We start from the raw sequence: 24,215 nt of genomic DNA on the forward strand, positions 1-24,215 counted from the left end.
TGAGTTAGAGAACTTCTAAAAGCGATTTTTTTATTTTTCTAAGCTGTAAAAGCTGTTTGAAACAGATAGCTTTTATCGGTTCAATTGATGGATCGACACAGGCAAAGCTGCGCTTTGCAAAACAAAATGCGACATGAACAAAAAGCAGCTTAATCAATTGAAAAGAAAACAAGTAGAAATAGGCCTCGAATTAACAAAAACTCGGCCACGGATTCGAATCTGCGACCTAGCAATTTTGAGTCTCACGCACTAACCACCCAGCCTCGGGTGCTTAAAATCCTCACAAAGGAGTCACCAAAAACGTAGCTACATATGCTAATAAATTGCCAATTCTATGCAGCAAAATTAGCATCAAATACCTAAAGACAATTTTTTAAGTAATTAACTGGAAAGCTGAAAGCCAAATTATGTATAAATTATGCATTTCAAAAAAATTGCGAGATACATTGAGATGGTAAATTTCTTATATCGAGCTGTTTATCATTGCACTGCTCTTTGAACGAAATATTTTAATTCGGTTCATTTGATGATTAAAAAATGCATCAACTGTGTTATTTTTTTTTACTAATCAAATGTCAAAGCACATATGACATTATACTGCTATCGCAGCCTGCCGATTCAAAAATGCCACCAAAAGCAGCCTTTTATTTGCGACTTAGGTTGGAAAAAAAAAAAAATTAATACTACTAAACTTTGCTCCGCAAGGGTAAACATGCATCAACTTTGTAAACTTATTACTAATCGAATTTTAAAGCACATGCTATCAATAAGCTGTAAAAGTGTCCCCCGAAAGTGGCACCGAAATTTGCACTTAGAGTTTTAAAAAAGAAGGTTCTCAATAATACACCAAGCTGACGCTAAGGTAATTATTGGATATGTACATGAAAATGTACCACCTATTATAATATATCAGTCCATTTTATTTCGGCTTTTTTCTTCCTATTTCAAGAAAACTCTGAGTTTTGATAATTTAAATTGCGAAAAACATCACAGTTTCATCAAACGAATAAGGACATCGAGTCTAAATAACGAGACTATATAATGAACAAACAAAGAGAAAAATCAAGACTAATCAGTTTAAGAGTCATAAAATACGAATACCGAAGAATTATTTATCTATAGACTAGTTTAGCGACTATTATATTATTAAATTTTTTATGGATATATCCAAATCGACAATATTAACAGGGAACAGATATCGAACCATTTGACAGAACGAATTTCAATAATTATCATCAAAACCGAAGCTTCTAATATAAGTAGCGACATGTAGTTTTTTCCTTTTTGCATAGAAAATTCATTTTCTACTGCTGACCATCTAATGGCATTCCACTGTTAGGCGGCGGCATACCGTGACTCGGCGACATAGTTGCTCCTCCGTTTGTCGGAGTCTGAGGAGCTACCGACATTGATTGGTGACTATACCCTTGCTGCTGGACACTCGCTTGTGATTGCACCTGCTGTCTATTATACATTCCTTGCTGAGGAGACTGCATGCTATAGCCCCCCTGATTCTGCGGATCTGAACTCTGGGGTGGGGGATAAGATGCCATGGACACATTTGCGTTATGTTGCGCTGACATTTGTTGCTGTTGAGGAGCTTGTTGCTGTTGTTGGCTGTAAGCGTGCGTCCCGTGATACTGTGAACTACCTGGAGGTCCCATCATCGATGCTGGAGGAACCGGCTGACCTGCGGATCCCGGGTGCACTGTCACGTTCGCATTGGGCATCGTGCTAGGCTGATGCCCGGACATCGACGTCGCTTGTCCCTGCGCATGATGATACATTTTCAATTGCTGTTGATTTTGCATATGATGCTGAGGTCCCCCATATTGCGACGAATACTGACTTCCTGGCGGGTATTGAGAAGGTGGCGGATAGTGTGCCGGGGATGCGTAATGTGCTGGCGGGTAACTATGTCCAGATCCGTACATACCTGGGTACGGTTGCCCAGGGTATCGGGGATACTGTTGAGCATATGGATTCGCCCGTTGCGATATTGGCACTGCATATTGCGGTCCTTGTGGGGACATTCCATGGGAGTATCCAGGGTAAGATCCCGAAGAGCCTCCAGGCGACATTTGCTGATTTGGCATTGCCGGATTGTAATAAGGGTTTGAAGCCCCGGAGTGCGGTGGAACTCCCCCGTGTTGTTGCCCGTATTTGGCGCTCGAGGGTGGCGGAGGCGCACTCATCGATGGTCTTTGAGGAGTGGGTCCTCCTTGGGATCCGGGATACTGCGGGTTCATTTGATGAGCGATCGAAGTCGACATCTGATGCTGTGGTACATTCGGAGGTTGCATTTGACCATGATGATTCTGCGGTTTGTTTACCGATTCCCGTTTTATTGCATCGGTCACGTTTACATTCGGAGCTACATCATTTTGAGGATTCGGATTGGCTAGCGGCGGATTGTCGACAGGCGAGGTATTGAGGTGTGGCCTACCTCCAGCGGTCGATGCTAAAACATTTACCCAGTTTATGCCCAAATTGAAGCAAGTCAATCTTTTCTGCCTTATTCTTATAACAATAAAAGAAATTTCAAATCCACAGAAGTCTAATGAAGTTAATCCGTTTTTTCAACAAAACATTTGGGGCGGTATTGGGTTGCTGATTGAAAACAAATAACTAAAATAAAATCTTCGACAAAACAGATACAAATTGCTAGAGGAAATTCAAAAAAAACTACGTTTCTTCTGACATAATAATTACAAGACTGCTCGTATCAGGGCGAAGCCCTGACTGTTCCGACTGCTTTTTTTAGGTTCATGGAGCAGTAACAACATTAAAAAAAATTAAATGAAATAAAACAAAATGAAATTTTTTTTAATTAGGAAATTTTTTATGAAAACCATCCCCCCACACGCCATATAAAATTCAAAAAGATAGATTTCGTTCCTTGCAACAAATCAATTATGGCAAATAAGCTTTTTTCAACCAATTTGGAACGATTTCTAAGACGGATTAAATCTCCGCTTACGCGTTAATAGCGCGAATTATATCGCGCATTAATTGTCCCAAATTGGTCAAAATGGCAACCTTTAAACCCTCCTAACTTTACGAAAAATGATCACAGGTGAAATATCTTTTCAAATTTAAGCTCAGGACAACAATATCTTTTGAATGATATAAAAAATTCCGTCAATAATGGCTAGTTAAAAGTCAAAATTTGTCTGAAGAAAAAAAACCCACCCCGAGCACAAATATTCCGTTACTTTTGTATCGAAAGCCGGAACAATAATATAATAATAAATTGTATGCGAAGTAGATTCCATTCACTGTGAAATTTACTATATTTACAACCAAACGAAATCCCATTGCGAGAACGCCGTGGAACTTTGCAGCCCGTTTTCAGGCGCCTCTGATCCTGTTATGACTTCTGTTGGTTTTTAACATTGACAGTTTATCAATAAATAAAAAAAAACAATGAAAAAAAATTTGAGCAAAAATGGCGGAAATTTCAGCAGTATGCATACCTACCCTTGACAGCAATTTTTCAAAATTTATTAATTTTTACATATTATTTCTACTCAAAGACAACAATATTAACCTGCAAAGCTATGTCCACTTGCGTTCGTTTTACTAGCACTTGACACGTTACTCAACACAGACTGCGTATGTGCACTTAGAGGCTGGTATGGATCCACATGAGCCGGAGCTGTGAACTTCGTCACCGCCGGCGAAACTGGAGCTGCTGACGCTGCATTATGACCAGTGTTAGCTTGACTGTCCGACGCGACGCTCCTCGGAGATGCCATGTTATCATTTGGACCGTGCGTATGCGTAGGCATCGCTTGCGACGGTGGTGGAGGCATGCTTGTCGTCTCTAAAGATGTCGCTTGAGGTACTACAGTGACATTCGGTTGTGTTACGGAGTTGGCAGGCGGATGATAGGGATGTTGGAATCCTGATGATTCCTGTTTTACAGGCTGGGGTTGCAACTCCATAGATGAGAGAACGGTAGATGCTGGAACTGGTTTTGGAACCGGAATCACGACAGCGTTTTCCGCCGCTAAAATAAAACAATTAATTCAAAAATCAATTCGACGGAGTTTTATTGAAAACTCAAAATAGCAAAATTAACAAACTAATTCAAGAATGAGCGCCAGCGAAATCACATTGCCTAGGCTTAAAAAACCGCAATAATAAAAGTAGATTTGATTATTTTATTTTACGAGAAGTGCTATAGCTAATGACCAAAACTTTTCTAGATAAATTCGAACAATGCCAGCTAACCGTGATGCGGCTGCGCTACGTGCTGATGATGTTGAACTTTAGTCCCATCGCCAGTTTGTTGCTTCTTTTCTTTTCCCGACGACCCTCGACTCGAACCGCCTCCCATAAGATGCTGTTGATGATGATGATTGGGGGACAATCCTGATGTTGTCGGGTATTCTGCGTGTTGTGGAGGGGGAGGTGCTTGCATCTTCGGAGTTCCACCAGTACTACCTCCTGGATGGTCCATTGGGGGTCTTCGTTGGTATGGATTGACAATATTTGCCGGTTTGCCCCCTCGTGACGTAATCATAGAGGGTTGCGGTCCATTAGGGGGTACATAATTCTGGGGTGGGGGTACTGTGGCCATTAGGGTAGCTGAGGGGGGCTTTAGAGTGGCTGAGAAAATGTTCGGATCAGGAGCCTAGAACAAATTTGAAAATGTTATCAGTGAACTGAAAAAGCAACCTCGATCAGAAAATTTCAAATCAATCTTACTTCGAGAAAATCCGTTTCTCATCTGGATAACCAATACAACACGAAAAACTTATTTTCTGAAGTTTTTTAAAATCAGTTATACGAAAGTTTTTTTCAGAAAAAGTTCTTACTTATATTCTCATAGATTTTATGGATTTTGGAGCACTTTTATTGATGTTATTTGTAAACCAAGGATGCTGCATTAAATCTAACCGGTAGCAGGTGTGGTATTTCCAGATTGCCTGGCTCTGTCAACTGTGCCAGCTGCAAGAGGTTCCTATGCAGCGCCTGGTACAATCTGAAGCAAAAAAACTCCATTCAAGCATTGATGATTGATTGCCAAATATTTCTCACTAAAAATGTCTTCAAACAACATGCATGAATAGGTCTAGTTGTTTACAATTCAGATTTAGTTCTGATCAATTTATCAAAAAATATAACCCCGAAATACTATATGAAAAATCAATGGTATATGACATCTCATATTCTTATACTAATAGTGTAACCATTTCTGGTACTTTATTTTAGACCATTTTCTCGATTGAACAGGAAAAAACCGTTCAATGACTGAGCTTCTCCAATTTAACTTTAAAAAAACTATGCTATCTAAAGTCTTGCCATTAGACGCTAACTTCACTAGCCACTTCTGACTAATTACTTTAGCTCACTGTTTTGAATCAAATTCAGATAAGTTTCATAAGTTTCATAAGTGCCAACTTCTTTCAAACAATTTTGACAAACTAATACAGTGCTGATTTAAATTATCCGGACAAAAAGAACAAAACTTGAATTTTCAAACACGTTTTTCTCAAACTGGGTCGAAATTAGACAAAAAAGGAAGAAAGCAAAATTTGCTCAGAATTTCATCAAGATTAATATGATGCAATTTGTTCTCCGAAATTCTTAACCAAAATTTTACCCAAAAAATGGGTCATTTTGACGTTTTTCAATTAATCAAGAATTACGTTGAAACTACTTTGTTAATTGATGAGAAGTATATATCACAAGAAGCCTCTTACACAGCCTAACAAAGTTCTAGAAGAGTTAAATCTCCAAAAAAGTGAGTAAATTGTTTAAAATTTGTTTTTAATCAAAAATTTTGGGTTTTATATAGTAAAAATCACGTTTCTTGACTATCAAGCTAAATTATTTTCTCTTATACAGGTTTTTGGAGATTTAACCCTTGTAGAACATTGTTGGGCTGTGTAAGAGGCTTCTTGTGATACATATTCCTTATCAATTAACAAAGCAGTTTCAGCGTAATTCTTGATTAATTGAAAAAAGTCAAAATGACCCAGTTTTGAGGTAAAATTTTGGTTGAGAATTTTGGAGAAAAATTGCATCATATTAATTCTGATGAAATTCTCAGCAACTTTTGTTTTCTTCCTTTTTTGTCTAATCTTAACCCAATTTGAGAAAAACGTGTTTGAAAGTTCAAGTTTCGTTCGTTTTGTCCGGATAATTTAAATCAGCACTGTATAACTTAAAGCATGGCATGAATACTAAATAGACTTACGGGAACACATCTTGAGCCTTTGCCGACTGCTGACTGTCCGTGATAGTCTTGATCAGCTGTGTGTTATCCTCCAGTAACTAAAACACAACAACTGTTTCAATAAATTATCACTAAAACCAATAACTATATTCAATGAATTGTTTGTTGGCAAGTACTTTTACACATGATTAACCAACGAAAAAAAGCTAAAAGTTTTATTTCAGATCATGGCCAGAATTCGTTAAACATCCTTGTCTGTTATTGAGCCATAGAAATTCAAAAAACAGATCTGTTTAGAAAAAGAAGCGCATTATGGTTGTTGGCGAATCACTGATTTCTTAAGGAGTCCTATAAGCTGGTCATCATCTTGACGCGAACTTTACCTATCAAGGCTGGAAGTTTTCAAGTTAGCTTAGACAATGCAACTTAGATAATTCTAGGAGACACATTTTCAGTCCATACCGACATTTTATTTCCTATTATTAAAGGCCATACTTCATAGAAATCATTGAGCTTTTCAAACAATAGGATATGCTCACAGTTCATTAAATTAGTCAAGGCCTTTTTTTAAAGACGTTCAAAACTTGAGACAGAAAACAAAAGACCGTCTTTTGTCGTTACGATAAATTAAGATTTTTCAAACTACTAAAAATCAAGGCCTGCATCGTCCACAAGGGCATATTTGAAAATTGTATTTGATCAATTGTATTTCAAAAATCATTTTCTTTGTTTTGCACAGATTAATTCCAGAACTAAATATTACTTAATTCAGTATTTTTTAAACCGATCCATTATCAACTTCATTCATTGCAGACTTTATAAGCTGGCAGACATTTACTTGCAAATTTTAAACGTTCAAATTGGTACAAATGGTTACATTATAGATTCAAAATGGTAACACCATATGTTACATATCCTCAAACTACTTTTTCAATACATTGAAAACGCACAGCGATCCTCAGTTGCGATGTTTCCTTGCAAGTGTTAATACTTGTTTTTCAATTTGAAAGCAACACTTCCCAAACTGATTTTTCATTTCTTGAAATTTTCAAGTAGAAATGACCACAACTGAAAACTCCGCTGAAGTTAAGCGCACGTAAGTACCAAAAAAATCTTCAATTTATATATTTTTGTTTTTCACCAAAAAATTAAGCAAAATCTTTAATACTAAGGAATAGAAATTAACTATATCAACAGAACGATGAAATGATTTATACGTTGCGAAATATTATGGCAAGCTAAGACTCAGATGTTTTTTTTTAAAAAAAACTATCGATTTAGGGGAACAACTTCGACGAAGAAACAGACCAAGTTGAACTTGGATGACATTTTCTCTCATTCTGAGGAGGAAATAATCGACCAGCTGCAGACATTCTCTAAGGAGTTTCGAGAGGAGTTCTGTAAAATTTTGGCTCAGACCAATGCTGATAAAAAGATCATCAGTCATAAGGCTAGTCTTTTCACTCAGTTGGTCTGACTTAAGATGCCATCTATTCGATAATAAGCACATTTTAATTCTATATGATGTTCCAAACGATTAATTGCTCGTTTACTTAAAATCGATTGATTTGCGTATTGAGAGCTAATTAAGAACGATTCCTACCGATTTCCTCCAATTAATTTTTCCCCGCCTTTCTTTCAAACTAATCAAATACATCAACGTGTTTGTGCTCTTCAGAAAAAGTATTAAACAATAAAATAATAAGACCCATCAAAAATTAACTAAAATTTAGGCGGAGTTGGTGTCGAAGTCGTATGTGTCCTGTGTGTTAGACTACAGAAGCAGTGTGATCAGACATGCCATATTCGCCATGGATGTGTTCACACAGGTGCCCAGGGACATTGTGAACAAGGAGAGAATTCAGTCCGAGATCACCCGCATCAAAGTTAGAAACACGAAAATATGTATTTTTAAGAACTATATATATTTTTTCAAAAATGAAGCGAAGGGTAGAAAACTGTAAAACAAATTCTTATTTCGGACGGTTTAGGGTGTTGTTTCAAAAGTGAGACACTGAAACACTATAGAGCCAAAATAAACGGAAGCATACAATATGGTTAACTGATATACGATGGCGCTAGTTTTGCATCGTTGAATCCAATTCTGATGTTTCAATTGAAAAACATTCAGAATAATTTTTCTTCAGAAATTCGACAGTATAACTAAAAAGTAGCCAACAGAAAGTTGAAAAAGTGCAAAACAAAACAAGGAAACTAAAGGAAACGTTTTCGGATTTCGACGAGAAAATATCAAGATCTCTTTTCCTGAAAAAATCATCATGTCTTCGATAAGCGTAAATCACTTAGTTTTTTTTCCGCTTAAACAGTTTTTGAAAATAGAAGTAAAACTATTCACAAACTAATAGCTTTCAATTAGCTTAAGTTTTTTTCCAATTAGCTTCTTTCCCGGATTTGTAGATACAAAAATGAAAATCTCAATTAATTGTTTCAATTGAAAAATTTCGCTTATAACACTAGATATCAAACAAGATAACGAATACATTTGATTGTAGAACACTCGTTGAATAAGTAGAATTAACTTTTGGACAACTTTCAGAACTTTAAAAATGATAATATAAGGGATTTCTTTTTCTCAAATTGTTCAGACATTTAGCCGGGTTTAGCCAAAAAAACTTGCTCGTCTTAAAACGCCATTTTGTAGAACTTTTTGAAATTCTGCAAAACAGTAGAAAAACATTTTGTTTCGAAACTTTCCATTTTGTCATTCTTACCTTTGATTGGGAGCTGATAAAAACACTCAATTGCTTTGGTCCAAATAAAAAAAACGCGCACTGTCAGCTTTATGTATGCAATTGTTGCTACTTTTTCCCCTCAAATAGTGTTACACATATTAACATGTTAATGGTTCGAGCCTGAATTAGCTCTGGTAGACTTGATTGGGCACGTAAATTGTTTTCTGTCTATCATTTTCAGATAAAACGTACAATAACAAAAAAATCCTGAATCTAATTTTTTCGTTTATTTATTTTGCGTAGACTATAGTCTTTGTGTCTGTCCGCAGAAATTGTTTCTTTCTTTCTGAACAATGGAACTTTTAACTCTTAAACAAATTAAGAAACTTAAACTGCCGAAAGAACAAGTTTTGCACTTTCTACCTCATTCGTTTATACTGCGTTTCCAAAAAAATGCTACATATGGCTCATTAATCATTGAAGACACAAAACTCGTGAATTAAACTATCACAAAACTAGTGCTTTTTGTGTAAAAAAAATTGTATCCGAAAATTGTTGTATTTTTTTCCTAGGACGACTGGATGAAATTCAAGAAGTTCTACGAGGTGATCAAGCCACTTGCAGCCAACGATAATAAAGATATTGCCAGTCTAGGCTATAGCAGCTCTATCAGCGCTACTCTTTTCATGTGGTAAAAAACAGCATTTTCTGGTAATAAAGTTCTGATATTAAAATCAACAAGAAGCCGCAAGAAAACTATAAAACAGAAATTATGATGATTAGCCGAATCATTAAAGTTATTATGGGGGTTTCAACATACAGTCAATAAAGAGAAGAAAACTATAATACAATCGTGCATTCTACGTTCTCTCACGCTCAGTTTTGCATCTAAGTGAACAGAATTGATCGGATTTTAATATTCTTTTTAAAATAGTTTTTGCATTACAGGAAACTTTTTGGCTACACGGCAGCTCTTTTCACTACATGGTTGACATGTCACACAACACTTCTGTGCAACTCCATCGCCAAGAGTTCCGATTTTGGAAATCCAACAATGCGAAAACGCCTTGAAAAATTCTATCTTTCAACTGACCCGAACAAAATGATAGTCGCGATTGGCGATAAAACTCAGAAATTCTTGTGGTGGAACAAAGATGCTAAATGCATGTACAAACGAAGCATCGAGTTGCTTGGAAAAATGCCGCGACAAAATTTGAGACTACTGCTCATTTTCAACTTTATTCTTTGCGTTTTCTTATTTCTGTGGAATATGTTCTGATAAATAAATTTAGATCAATTTTGCATACGGATGCATATAAATGAATGGATTAGCTGGTAAATATCGAGGTGATGGAAAATATTTTTTGACAAAGAGCAAATTTATAATTTTAATTTATTCAAATTATCAATTTTTATACCAGAGACAAAATAGCGCAAAATAAAATTTCAATTCAAAGCCATGAGCAGATTACATTGTGACACTGATATAAGCGATACGCTTTTTCAAATATACGATTATGATTGAAGCTGAGTAAGCAAAACTTGAAATCAAATTTAGATTGAAAATTTTTTTTACACAGCACAAGCACCGATGATTGTGTTTTTGCAGACCGACTTCATTTTTGGATAGTTTTACAAAAAGGATTTAAAAAGGTCTGAACAAATTGCTGATTAGATAGATTTCAAAGAAATTTAAAAACTAAATGTCGCACCAATGGAATGATTTATGAGACAAGACTAGATAGTAGATGATTAGGACTCATCCGGATTACACAAAAAAAATAACTCTTAACATAATACAGCAGAAACTCAAAAAGGCTGAAATTCCCCTTCAAAATTAGTACATATTGGCGCCTAAGGCGCCTTTAGAAAAAATTAAAGGTCCATCTGCCAAAATGAAGATCTCAAAATACTACAAAGAGGGACCCTTTGGGTCGGCAGGTAGTCGAATCCCTGAGGGGTGGGGCATCCGCCTCCCCCCAAAAAAATCCGCTGTTGGATAAAACCATAAAATCATGCTTGAAAAATCATTTTCGAAGCCAAAAAAATCAATCATGTTGTAATCAGGCCTAAAAAAATAAATTTGTACACTTTTTCACATTGATTGCTTCCATTATAAATAAGGAAACGAAAATTTTTAAATCATTTACGAAAACATTCTTCAAAAATCTGGTGCAAACCAATAACTTTGACCAATGAGAATAATAAACACAGGTGCAAGGCGAGCGTAGCTTCTAGTCACTTTCGATACGATACGAAAAAAAACCTGGAAAAAAAGCCGGCAAAAACATAACAGAGAAGTTGAAAAAAAATACTGGAAAAACTGTCTGAAAAAACTAAGTCTACCAAAATTTTCAAACGCTGGTCTCGATTTAACACAATTGAAGACATTTTAGAAAAACATACCATGATAGACTATTGAAGGGTAAAAGAGCATCTGAAGAAATCTTTTTTAGCGGTAACTAAGCCGACAAAACTTGAGCAAACACCCGAAGAGCCGCAAAAAGTTTTTTCGTAAAGCTACTGAGCCCATACCACATCAGCTAAAACATCACAAAAATGAAAAGTAAATAAAATCCAAAAGAATTGCTACCAAAACAGAACTGGTAGAATTACAACCTAAGTAATCAATAGAAAGCTATGGCGATAAAGCCGACAAAAAACCAGACTTCTTACCAGCTGAAAAAGGATGTCAGGGCAAAAAATACCACAGCGTTAACTCCCATGAAAAAACACCGTACCAAAAGATCCCATTTACTAAAAGCGACCAAAAAAATAAGATCCCATGAATTATGAAATGAAGACCACAATCAAAGTGTCATCAAAAAGAAATCTAGAGTAATGATACTTCAAGAAGGTTCGCGCTATTATTGAACAACGCAAATGTAAGATAATAAAGAAGAGTCCTGTTTGAAATTGGTTAACAAACCGGCATCATGTGTTTAAGCTAGTATTATTATGTTTTGAATTAGAACTGCTCAATTGAAAATGCATACATTCTGCATTCATCATTCTATATTCTTCTGACTTTTTAAGTCAATGAATAATCAAAAATGAATTCTTTTACTTGAGGAACTTCACAAAAAAGCCGAACAATTTTTTTATTTTTGAACGGCCATGAATTTCATAAGAAGCGCGATACAAAGATAACGCAATGAAGCTGCAGCAAATGAAGATCATTTAGGTGCCTGAAAACTTTAATTACAAGAAGTGGCGAAAGGTTTCTAACAGCAACGAGCTTAGTCTTAAACTCAAAGCAGGACGGCCAGAAGCTCGAAAGCTAGTTCAGCAAATGATGGAGACAGTCAAAAATCAACTAAATCCGGTAACTTGTCAGATCATCGCAGCTAATTTATATTTGTGCTAGACAAGGCAACCCATAAGTACTTGCCATCCGGGTCGACGATAACGCGAACTATAATCAGAAGTAAGCAAACAGAATGCCTGCCCTCATCGCTATAGTGATTACTGTCATTTCGAAATCGCGGATCGATTTAAGCAATTTCTCAATTTTCGATAGCGGAAATCAAAATACGGAAAACAAGCAGGGCGAGCGTAGCTTCCAGTCAATTTCGATACATTAAAAAAACATGGCAAAAAACCGTCAAAAACATTACAGAGAAGCGTTAAGTTGAAAAAAAAAATGGGAAAAATTGGCTGGAAAAAGCTAAATCTGCCAAAATTTTCAAACGCTGGTCTGGATTTATTATGTCGAGAAAAACATACCATGTAAGGCTATTGAAGATTAAATTAGCATCTGAAGAAAATTTTCTTAGCGGTAATGAAGCCGAAAAAACTTAAGACACCCGTAGAGCCACAAAAACTTTTTTGGTGAAGCTACTGAGCCGATACCGCATAAGCTTAAACATCACACGAATTGAAAAAATTAAAAACGAAAAAAACTGTTACCAAAACAGAACTGGTAGACTAACGACTTATGTAAGAAACAAATTTTGAATAGAACGGATCCCGGTCGGCGATAACGCGAACTCAAAACAGAAGTAATCAAACAGCATGCCTGCCCCAGTACTACAAAGATTACTGTCAACTCAAAATTACGGATCGATTTAAGCAATTTTTTTTTTTTCGATAGCGGAAAACAAGATAGGGAACGGATATTGATTTTTGACGATGTTGAAATCTAAAATTGTAGAACAGAACATGGCTTGTGTACGGTTTTTTCAACATTTTTCTTGGTCTGTTTTACCAGCTTCAAACTATATACATCTAGATTGGTGGGTTTTATCTACCCTGCGTTTACGCACTGCTCAGCGATAAACACTTGTCAGCGTGTTACAGATTCTTACTCGCAAGTAAATCGATTAACGGTGACGTTACACCGATAAGACATTTGATCATCTTTGAAATTTCGGCTTTTAATGCATTTGCGTCTCATTGCCAAACTGACTTCAAGTGATGTTACTTTCACCTCTGCCAGAACTATATGGGGAAAATATCCGAACTGGTCCCAAAGAATACTTATGAACCAAACAGCGAGCTAATATTAGCGCTGCATATAATTCCTGCCCTTAATTATGTACCGGAGTCAAAAGTGGGAACTTATATTCGAATTATTAATTCAAGAATTATGCAGTTTGAAAACCAAACTGAATATACCACAAACAATCTCGAAAAATTTGAAAACGAAAACGAATTTTTCCAAAAAAAAACTTACATTAAAAGGGATATGATAGGTCGAAAAACTATCTTTCCAATTTTTTTATGGAACCATTATCAAAATGCTGTGTATGGTCTAGCCCGAACAACAAATGAGGTTGAAGTGTGACATCTAGGTGTTACCGCTTTGTTTCAGGACAGCCATCCTTCAATATATATGTTTCTTGAGAAAATTCAATTGGATTCCTATATAATCAAAAAATCAAAATCTTGAAAGGCATCCAGCGGCACTATCAACTTATTCCGTAAAAATAACCGTGATCTGAACAAATAAGTTCAACAGAAAACTAGTTCATACCAAGACTCTACCTTTTTATGTTATGTCCTTACACTTGCTCATTTAAATAATTAAGTAATATTTGTTTGTTTCTGCCTGTTATAACATTGATTTAAATTTGTTTGATCAACTTTTCAAAGACGTCTCCTTGCACCTTCCCGGAGAACAGCGATACGCAGTAATACGACTCGCATCCGAAAATGCTGTCCATAGCAATTTGATATCAGAGCATTTGCCCTCAGTTACGGGGCGCTATGTTGGGTTAGGGGCCTGTCGGCCCTTTGAGTATTGCGTTTAGCGGAAAAAAGATCAAAAATGATAAATGACAAATTTTATCAAACCCAACGGCAATTGATTCGCAATGAAAAAGATTTAAATGACTTGGATTTTTGCAAAAACATTTTTTGTGTACCGAGTTGATTTTTCTGAAACATCTGGCCATTTTTGCCAAAGCTAGTTTTGATTAATTGGATAACCTTTTCAATTTAGATTGTAGCTTAGTCTGTTTTGAAGTTTGAGTTAGCAAGGTCATTTAAGTTCAAAACTTGTGCAACGAAAGTTTTGTCGTTTCTTTGATTTCAACCGAAGCTTTGTTTTCGCTTCGATTGCTAAACCGCCTTTCTTTTCAATTCTGTTAGTTTTTCTTTGCTTTTTTATTATGGTATCTAATGGATTTTAGAACGAAGGTATCTTATTGGATGAGATTTTCTCGTTTCAAACAAAAAGGTAAGGGAGCTTTTGTCATGTAATACTGGAAAAGATCGTAGTAGAAAAAAGGGAGCTTCTAGTGGCGCTTGCAAGTTCGATCCAAGTAAGACACATTTGCGAAGCTCCACTTCACAAACAAATGACAAACCGCCAAAAAGCTGGGAAAAGCTGGGAAAAAATAATTTTAATTTTAAAAAGGCTAGCATCCAGGGAATCGCAGCCATGCTCTACCAGAACCGAGTCTAATGACTACACAACTATGCCACCAACGCTTGATATCTTCAAACAATAGCCACCAATAAAGCGGGTAAAAGACGTGTTATTGAATTGTTATGCTATGCAGCAAACCTGCTACCAAACAAGTAGCTTTAAGTTAGTCTAGTTCAGTTGGAAAAAACTTTGGACTGGTAATATAACAAAACGCGTGCAAGCTCGCTTGGGTAAACATAACTGGACTTAAACAAAATTTAGCTTGCCAAATCTTAACTGCAACAAAAAAAGATAGTTACGGAAATGTCTAGTTGCGGAATGAAATCCACTCGCTCCCATTTGATAAATGACTGAAAATTTTATCGTCGGTTCAAGTATCACTGAATAAGCTAGCCAGTCAATCATATGAAAAAAAAATTAGTTAAAAAACTGATTCATTAAAATAAGTAATAGATTTTGACATAGTCAACTGACAGTTGCAAAAGAGTAATGAACGCAAGGAAACTGAAACAAACTGATTGTTTTTCAAGAGCCTTCAAATTTTAAATTTCGAAGAAAAAAATAGATGGCCCTAAAGCTTTTTGAATTTGTAGAACAATTTATGAAGAACACTTTATTGCTAGCATTAACCCAATTTGCGAAACCTGGATCAATACGTATAACTTTTAATTCGCTGGGAAATCTGATAAATAATTGCCATTTTCGAAGTCAGAAGTCGACCTCGTTTTTCGTGACCTTTACACTTTGCTGTTCGATAGTGGAGTTTGTTTTCCTTTTAACAAAGGAAAAGCACTGAACTTAAAAAGGAATGACAAGTCGAACCGCGAAAAATTATCAAAACTGAGCGTGAACAAATTTTAAGACTTCTCCTGAAAAAAAAACCAAAAAAAGTCAGCTAGATCTAAATAAAAGTGCTCAGTACGTTCATTGCCTTTAATCAATATCGTCTTTTAGGGCCGAAATACTTCACTCGGCATAAGAACTACATGTTTGTACTACTTTCTAAACCACAAACAACAAAAATGAGCATCATTTTCGAACAAAGTTCAGAGAAATGTCAGAATTCAACGCTTCTTCGATGATTTATTGTAACAAGAACACTGCGAAAAAAAACAACATGAAGATGTTTCGAACTCTTTATCTGGACTGTAATGTTTATCTGGACTGTAATCATTGAAAGTGGATATTTTCCTCTTGAACCGATAGTAAAATGGGATGAGACCTAACTATTGGATGTAAGCCACAAATTGAACCTAAGACTAACTAATACATTCAATTTAAACTACAACAATTACTCGGTAACAAATTATAGATCTAAATGTACAGATTTTTGTGCAAAACACTCAATTCTAACATTTAGCAAACAACAAAAAAGGCTGAGCGCTAAACAGCGTACTGAAACGAGAACCAAATAATAGCACAAACTGAAGACTCTTTATAGAAAAACCGAACTTTCTGGTAAAAACAATTTTTCATGAACTTGAATATATTTTTCATTTTAAAATTCCCAAAAGTTAAATAGAAAAAGAGCCTAAATTTTAAAACAAACAACCATGTACTACACTGTTATTCAGTAGGAGAACTTTCCTTGTGCTCGCTAGTAGACGATGAGCACGCCGACAAAGCTATCGGGCTATGTCCATGCGACGAGCTGTCACAACTCTTTCCCGAAGATATTTTCCTGTTATAAGTTCCAAATTCCATTTTTCCTTTACCCGGTTCCGCATCTTGTACATTCGTAGAGGAGCTAATATTGACATCAACATTAACCTGCATCAAACCATTTAATGACGTAATGGTTTCTTCATCAATTAGCGAATCGCGAGCTGTAGTAGGAAGTGTATCTGAAGTTTTCTTTTTTCGGTCGAAAGTTCCGAAGTCACTTTCACAGTCATCCGAAAAATAATTTTCAGTCGAATCGACTTCCGATATTGGTTCAAAATTTTCGTATCGCAATTCCGGCGCGTGCGACGTTATAGTATGCTTCGCGCCAAATGTTTCGTACCTGAAGCTTTCGGCTTGTTCTAAAAAGCGTCTTTTGTGTCGCGTTTCAATTCTAAATTTCACTAACTTTTCGACAAATCTTTCCGTTTTGAACCATTTCGCATCTGGATGTTGTAAAGCTTGTAAAAATTCTTCCATTTCTTCATTTTTGATCAATTGCTTGTTTTTGTGACAAACTATGTACAGTATAAGTAGGGCTGTTTTAAACATCACAAATTTTCCTTCACAAATGTACATATCCCATATACGAACACATAGGTCTAACGGTAAAGTTCTCACAAACAAGCAAAAGAACCACGCCTGCGCATAGAGCGTCGGTTCGAATCCGAACATCTCCAGGATTTTATTTTGCTTCGGGAGAAATTTTTTGACCATTTGCCCGAAGAGCCATAGGTCGACAATCACACCTTCTAACCCGGGTGTGTTGTAGTCACGCATGTATCGATTGTCGCAGTTTAGAAAATGGACGATCCAGAAAGTGTGTTCCCACTTCCAGTCTTCGATTGACTTGTCGGAGTTGAAAACATTGAGGATGAAAGCTACAAGAGGTCCAAGACCTAAACGGTAAAGTTCTTTCTCAGTGATTTCAAAAACGCTTAAATAAAGGATACTAATATCACACACAAACGCGATTTCAAAACCAGTGTTCATTTTAGCCACATAACAATCTAAGTAACTCAAATTTGCTTTGAACTTCTTACCTTGTCCAAAATTTTGTCAAAAGCCCTTTAATTTCGTATTTTAAATTTCGTAACGAAAAAGAAAACTTTTCTGCAAAAAAAAATTGTTTCCAAAAAGAAGACAGAGTGAACAAAAAACTAACCTTGACAATATCCGACATCTGCGTTGTGCACAGAAAACGCGAACAGCACTTTATTAAGTGCTTTATAACCAGCTCCATTCGCGTGATTGAAGTTATCATCATCCGCTATGCACCTTCTCAGATCCTTCAAAATCAGATCCGACCATTTTGGGTTTGGGTTAACAGTCGAGTAGCTTTTACATAGCAATGAAAGGTGGTCATCAAAAGCTGAGACATTTTCGGGCAGCAACGACTTGCGATTGGATGCGATTAAAGGCGCAGTCGATAACCGACTTACGAGCAAATACCAAATTTGTTCACGTGACCCCTCGGGGATCCCATGTGAACAAATTTTTCTGAGACGCTTATAATGACGCTCTTTTAATTTCACGGGGTAAGTTGAGAAATGTTTATGGATCCATTTTGTCATCCGTTTTTCATTGTATGGATTAAATCTTCGGGGCAAAGATGATGACTTGAAACTAAAACTACCTCTACGTGGTCTCAAAGTTGTGTCTTTATCCGTAGTCGATGATGCACATGTTGAGTTGATGCTGCTAAAACCGCATTCTGAGTCGCTTAGCTCTTGGTCCGAAAACGGAAACTCATCATCGTTCTCGTAAGTCAAATCAGCGAACGCAAACTTCGAACTATCCTCAAAAGCCGAGTCTGTGCTGAGCCGAGAGCTAACGTGTAGTCTACTAGGGTTCGATTCCATTGTGATACAATTTGCAAAGCATTGTGCAAGATTTCTAAGTTGAACTGTGATTAACCAAGTTTCTGAGCGAGGTCAGCTCTTGTCGCAAAATAGCCGAACCAACATGTAATTTATAGAGCATATTGAACAACTAATCTGAGAAATAAGTCAATGGTTAGAGCGAAATAAGCGAAGCAGTACTTCGATTCAATCCAATTCTAACATGCCAGTCTTTAATCTATATAGGTTATCTTTATTCTAGTCCTCAAAACGCGCATGCGGTCAAGTTAGAAGGATCAAACGTTAAATCTTAAATAAAACGTTAAAGTAATTTACGATCAAAAACAATTCTTTGTCTTAATACAATAGCATTGTGTTCAAAGCTAGCTTGATCGGTGATCTTGATGTGGTTTCTCAAATTTAAACTGAGCTAAACTCAATAAAGATCAATACACGAGCAAAAAAAAACAAATTATTACTATTATACTTTATGTCGAAATTAAAACGCAGATCTCAAAAACCTTTTCAGGCAATGAGATGCAAACGCATTTGAACAGAATCAGGAAGGGAAGGCACTGTGACTTTTATGCAATCGAACTCCAAAAAAATTTATTGGAATTATCTTTCACACTATGGCTAGCGGAGCTTGGCACCTCTTGCGATACAATAAAAATTATAGCACGAAAACTTAGTGAGGATAAATTAAAACGAAACCCGCTAAAAAATAGATCTACCATAACTTTCATATGTTTCTCGCAACTTCTCGTGAAATAACTTCCTAGGACAATCCTAGGACTTTCAACGGGGACAATTGAACGTTGATTAAACATCGCAACAAAGATTTGGAAAGCGTTCATAAAGCCGACAACACTTGAGCAGAAACAGAATTTTTTCATGAAAAAAACTAAAAATTCACATCTCTTCCCCAAAACACACACACGCACGCACACCTTAGAAAATTATTTGCTCATACTACGCAAAATGAGGGCACAAAGCCCATATAATAAAAGCCGATTAAGTCAGGAAAAAAACTAGAAAATGATATTTCAACAAATCGGAGTTGTTAAATTTACTATCAACATGAGACAATTTTCGAATATAACGGGCATATCAAAATTCAGAAATTCTCAAAAAGTACAGATGGGAAGATTTGAGATCTTGCGAACAAAATTGTTCACGGCAAAAAGTCTAGTACGCGGTTACAATACCCTTGCTTATCGCAAGGGTAAAAACAGCCAAGAAACAACCACCAGCAGTAAGTATGCATTAAGCATCATTCAACGCGCAGTCACTAAGCCGACAAATTGAGTAGAAACAAAAAATGCAAAAAAAAATAAAACGAACCGAAACCATTGAAAAATCAAAAAATACTTACTAAGTTGGTATATTGAAAAAATAACAGGACGACTGTCATATAGTGTTAACGTTGTTCCAAAAACTCGATGCTTTGCAAATCAAAAGAAATAAACGCCCAACCATTCAATTTCTTCGGAACAAATTTTTGACATAGAGGCGAAGCTGAGCTTCGCGCTACTTGTGATACAAATGAAAAGCCAGTTTAAAAGATAAGCCAAAGGTTTCAAATGAAAAGTACAATAAAAACATTGAAGAAATCTTATGCTGAAAAACGAAAAAGAAATCCGATTTCATTTCTTACAGAAATCAATTACCTAAACATAAGAAAGATTGGGGCTACATATAATTCTTTCTCATAAAAAATAGATGGAACGGATAAAAAATTTCAGTCAAATTATCAAAAAAATTCCTTATTGAACTCAAATTTTGCTTAAACTCATACAACCAAACAACATGCATGTTCTACAGGCAAACCTGAGGATACGAAAAGGCCCTATCAGTTGCTTGCTATAAACTAAGATGAAAAACGAAATTGAAAAACCAGAATTTCAAAAACAAAACTGCAAAGTTAAAACATGTCACAAAAAACAAGAGAATCATCCCTAAGAAATCACACTTATCAAATATGAAAAATTGCTAAGAGCAATAGAAACAAACAGAAAATGAAATAATAAACACGAAAACTCATTTTTGAAACAACTCAGCTGGAAAGAACCAAACACTGGAATATCGTACGACACTCGCCACATTCTTCTGTAGGCAAAACATTCATGTCAAAATGCAAAACACAAACTGTCTGGAAAATTACGTCCGAAATTTATTATTTTTTCCGAAATTCTGATTTTTCAATTTCGTTTTTCAAATTAGTTTATAGTAAGCAACTGATAGGGCCTTTTCGTATCCTCAGGTTTGCCTGTAGAACATGCATGTTGTTTGGTTGTATGAGTTTAAGCAAAATTTGAGTTCAATAATGAATTTTTTTGATAATTTGACTGAAATTTTTTATCGGTTCCATCTATTTTTTATGAGAAAGAATTATATGTAGCCCCAAACTTTCTTATGTTTAGATAATTGATTTCTGTAAGAAATGAAATTGGTTTTTTTTTTCGTTTTTCAGCATAAGATTTCTTCAATGTTTTTATTGTACTTTTCATTTGAAATCTTTGACTTATCTTTTGAACTGGCTTTTCATTTGTATCACAAGTGGTGCGAAGCTCAGCTTCGCCTCTGTGTTAAAACTTTTTTTTCCTCTTCTGTTGTTGTTACGGATGCTCCCCATATGGGACCACAAGGGGGCATCCAATGAGGATTAAAGCAAAAATGTAATTCAGTAACACGTCAATTTGGTCACTTTTGAGGTTCAACCTAATGTGATTTTTCAAAAATGGTGCCAATTCAATTCAGCGCTGCAAGCAAAAGCATAAAACAACCTCAAGAGTGAGTTTAAGAAATTAATAAAAATTTAGAAAATTCCTCAGTACTTGTAGTAGCCTTTATAGGATCCAATTTGAAAACTTGTACAATCTACAATTTTTCGTATAATTTCGACAATTAAATACTCTATACCCACTATATCGACTAGGGGGAGTTCAAATACACTATCAAAACTTATTCTTTGTCACATTTAAACATTTTATTTTTTTGATTTAAAAATGTTGAGTCAGAAACGAGAAAAATCTTTTTTTTTTTAAAAATACGAAGAAGTTGTTCCAACCAAGTTAATTCACATAATCACACTCTATGAACTTGTTCAGAATAGTTTTCGATGGCCAAAGACTTAGAAATCACCCATTTTCAGAAAACTTGTTTAAAACACCTTTTGGTCAACTGAAAAAGGTGGAAAAATTGAGAAAAAGGGTCTCAAAAAAAACCATCAGAAGTAGCATTAAAAAACTGCCAATATTTTGTCAATTCACACCCGCATGAAAAAATTCAGGAAGGTTTCTAAGAACAATATCAGGTTTCGTGAAATTTTGTAGTAGTATTTGTAGTAGTGAAGCATTATATAAGGTGAAAAGAAAAAGTAATAAAATCTACAATTTTTATCGGATTTGGACAACCAAATACTCTATACGGACTAAATTGCCTATGCTACGCTCAAATACGTCATCAAAAGTAACTTTTTATCATTTTTAAAAGTTTGAAAGTTTTTGATCAAAAAAGTTAGTTGAAAATGAAAAAAAAATCGATTTTTCGAAAAATCAAATAAAAAAAAACAGGCGCCAGTTTAATTAAACTACTTTACACTTTCTATAAGCCTCTTGGAAAAGGTTCAGATGATCAAAGCCTAAAACCTTGCCCAATTTGAGAAAAGTCGAAAAGACACATTTTTGGCCACTTGGAAAATGGAAAAAACGGGAAAGTGGTCTAAAAACAGAACCATCAAACTGTTCAACAAAAAATTTATCTAGCATGCTAGCCTCTATGACTAACATTCAAATAGACGGATGGTAAACACAAAGCGGAAACTAAGCCGACAAAAATAAACCGAAAGCGACTAAGTCGAAAATTTAAAAAATACCAAAGCAATATCAATAACAAAAATTGAACAGCGAATTTATGGAAAACCCCTAATAGGGATGCACATTTGGTAATCGACCAATGAGCGCAAAGACACGCACATACTGTATGCATGTCATGTACTGCATGCATGCTGAAATCTGTGCACAAAGTTGTTTGCAGGGGAAAAAGACTAGCATTCGATTGCAATACCCTTGCTTATCGCAAGGGTAACAAATACCAAAAAAAGGCTCCGAACGGCACTCGAACCCCCGAAATTAGGGTAAAAGGGCAATCATGTTAGCTCTAAACCAAGTGGACATTATCCTGAAAATTGTTAAAGGTCCATAATAAAGCAAGTTCAATGTCCTCCAGATTTGTAAAACAGAAATAGTTTACGGCAAAAAAAATCCAGTTAATCACCTTTACTCTCCTAAACTAGATCAGGATCTAAATATCTCAATTTGGTTTTAAAATTTAATTTAATGAAATCACTCCGAAAAAGCTTACTAAGGCCTAAGTTTTGGAGGTGACAAAAACATAAAAACCAAACTAACTCGTTGAGCACTTTGGTCTGCTGTCAAACTCTGGGTATCACTGGCGCTATTTTCTTCACCTGTTCCATTTCGACTATTCTCGCCCTCTGATATGCTAGTGCTTCCAGTTATTGAGTTAGTGGGTTGCGAGCTTGAACTATGGTTGGAATCCTCGTTTGATGCACCGATGACCCCGCTTTGACCACCGACCGTCATATTTATTAATTAGCCTACTCTAATGACTAATTGGAGATTAATGATTCATCATAAGTCTGAAAAATAACATATTTTTGCGAAACCACTCGAATGACACAATGCGCTTATACAAGAAATAAGTGACACTAATTTTGACACTCGCTCATTAACCAGCCACAAAAACTCACGCGAAAAGTCAACGCTAAATATGTGCTCAAATAATTTCAGAATTCTGGTCAATTTTGGTGGCATCTGACAAACTCAATCTAAGTCAACCTTCCTCGATTATTGCATTTACGCTGTTTGTGTTTTTCAGTTTCTTTCACCTCTTTTATTCAAAAGGTCAGAAGGTCGAAAGTATCATAAACACCGAGGTTACAGTCAGCAGTCCCTGTTATGCAGCAAAAGTTGGGAAATGAAAAATCACCAATCCGACTGAATAAAACTAGTGATTCGCAAAGAGTGTAAATTATTTCACGAGTTATAGATAGAAGTCAATTGATTTTTGTGAAAAAATGCGGTTTTAAATAAGTAAATCAGTTCAATCGTAGATTTAGTTCAAGTAGAAAGCTGAAATGTCTTTTTTAGGCTTCAACATTCCGCCTCCCTTGAAGTATCTTCAATTTTCAGATCGTTATTATGTCTGGTTACGACTATCCATTCACGGTGCACGAGACAAAGGAGAGAAAGAGCAGGGCGGAGTCGGGAAGAGCACCACGTCTGCCTCCACATGGCGAGGTGCGAAGGTCCAGTAGGCGGGGCGCTGTCGACCGGGAGGACCTGCAGGGTTTCTTCGATGCAGTGACCAGAGGAGATCTGGGTTTCACTCCGATTCCTGTAAAGTCGTTGGATGAGATCCAGTCTTCAAGGAAGGAAGCTGCAATCGTGGATAGGGCAGTTCTGCGGTTTCCGAAAGCTGAGACTGTGAGTAGCATTTATTCAATTGTATCATAGTAGTAGAGTATAGCGGGTGTGCATCAATTGTTTGTTTTGTTTTAGAAGCAACTTAGAGGTCTTAAACGTACCAGTGACCTCAACGTAGAAGGGTCATTGTTCACTGGCTGGGAGGTTGGAGTTAACTGTCGAGAGACTCCTAGTGTGACAGCTAAGGGTGTTATTGGCGTCATGTCTGGAGGTCAGACCAGATGGCCGAAGCAGGTCTTTTCTTCACTTCTCCAAGGTATTTTTGTAGAGTCCTCGTCCTTCCGGACTTTCCATCAAGACTTGGATGAGGAAGATGATGCTGTTTTGTGTCTTCTGGGGGCCGAAAGTTGTGGCTGATGACATCTGAAGTTAATCTCTTTGGTGAACTCGAGCGCCTGGCCGGTAGCAATGATTTGGAGATGGGGTTCACTGATGCTGCTAAGTATCTGA

At 36.1% G+C, this 24,215-nt stretch overlaps 3 protein-coding genes across 3 annotated transcripts; 1 reads left to right on the plus strand and 2 right to left on the minus strand.

Annotated features, from left to right (window-relative positions):
- Nucleotides 1–1,015: 1,015 nt before the first annotated feature.
- Nucleotides 1,016–22,923, minus strand: LOC134853280 (trithorax group protein osa-like). Its single transcript, XM_063869253.1, has 6 exons — nt 22,668–22,923; nt 6,209–6,285; nt 4,906–4,990; nt 4,237–4,639; nt 3,551–4,012; nt 1,016–2,461 (listed from the first exon to the last, which is right to left on the minus strand). Exons 1-6 carry the CDS (start codon nt 22,860–22,862, stop codon nt 1,305–1,307), a joined length of 2,379 nt encoding a protein of 792 aa, XP_063725323.1. The 5' UTR covers nt 22,863–22,923; the 3' UTR covers nt 1,016–1,304.
- LOC134852816 (uncharacterized) lies at nt 6,943–10,285 on the plus strand. The gene is made up of 5 exons (XM_063868620.1): nt 6,943–7,283; nt 7,469–7,637; nt 7,921–8,073; nt 9,453–9,571; nt 9,829–10,285. The coding sequence occupies exons 1-5, from the start codon at nt 7,246–7,248 to the stop codon at nt 10,157–10,159; spliced, it is 810 nt and encodes a 269-aa protein (XP_063724690.1). The 5' UTR covers nt 6,943–7,245; the 3' UTR covers nt 10,160–10,285.
- LOC134852938 (TBC1 domain family member whacked-like) lies at nt 15,952–18,346 on the minus strand. The gene is made up of 2 exons (XM_063868813.1): nt 17,580–18,346; nt 15,952–17,313 (listed from the first exon to the last, which is right to left on the minus strand). Exons 1-2 carry the CDS (start codon nt 18,274–18,276, stop codon nt 16,319–16,321), a joined length of 1,692 nt encoding a protein of 563 aa, XP_063724883.1. The 5' UTR covers nt 18,277–18,346; the 3' UTR covers nt 15,952–16,318.
- Nucleotides 22,924–24,215: the final 1,292 nt, after the last annotated feature.

The sequence above is a fragment of the Symsagittifera roscoffensis genome, chromosome 8 (assembly GCF_963678635.1).
Source record: "Symsagittifera roscoffensis chromosome 8, txSymRosc1.1, whole genome shotgun sequence".
In the NCBI taxonomy this organism is placed as follows: Eukaryota; Metazoa; Xenacoelomorpha; order Acoela; family Convolutidae; genus Symsagittifera; species Symsagittifera roscoffensis.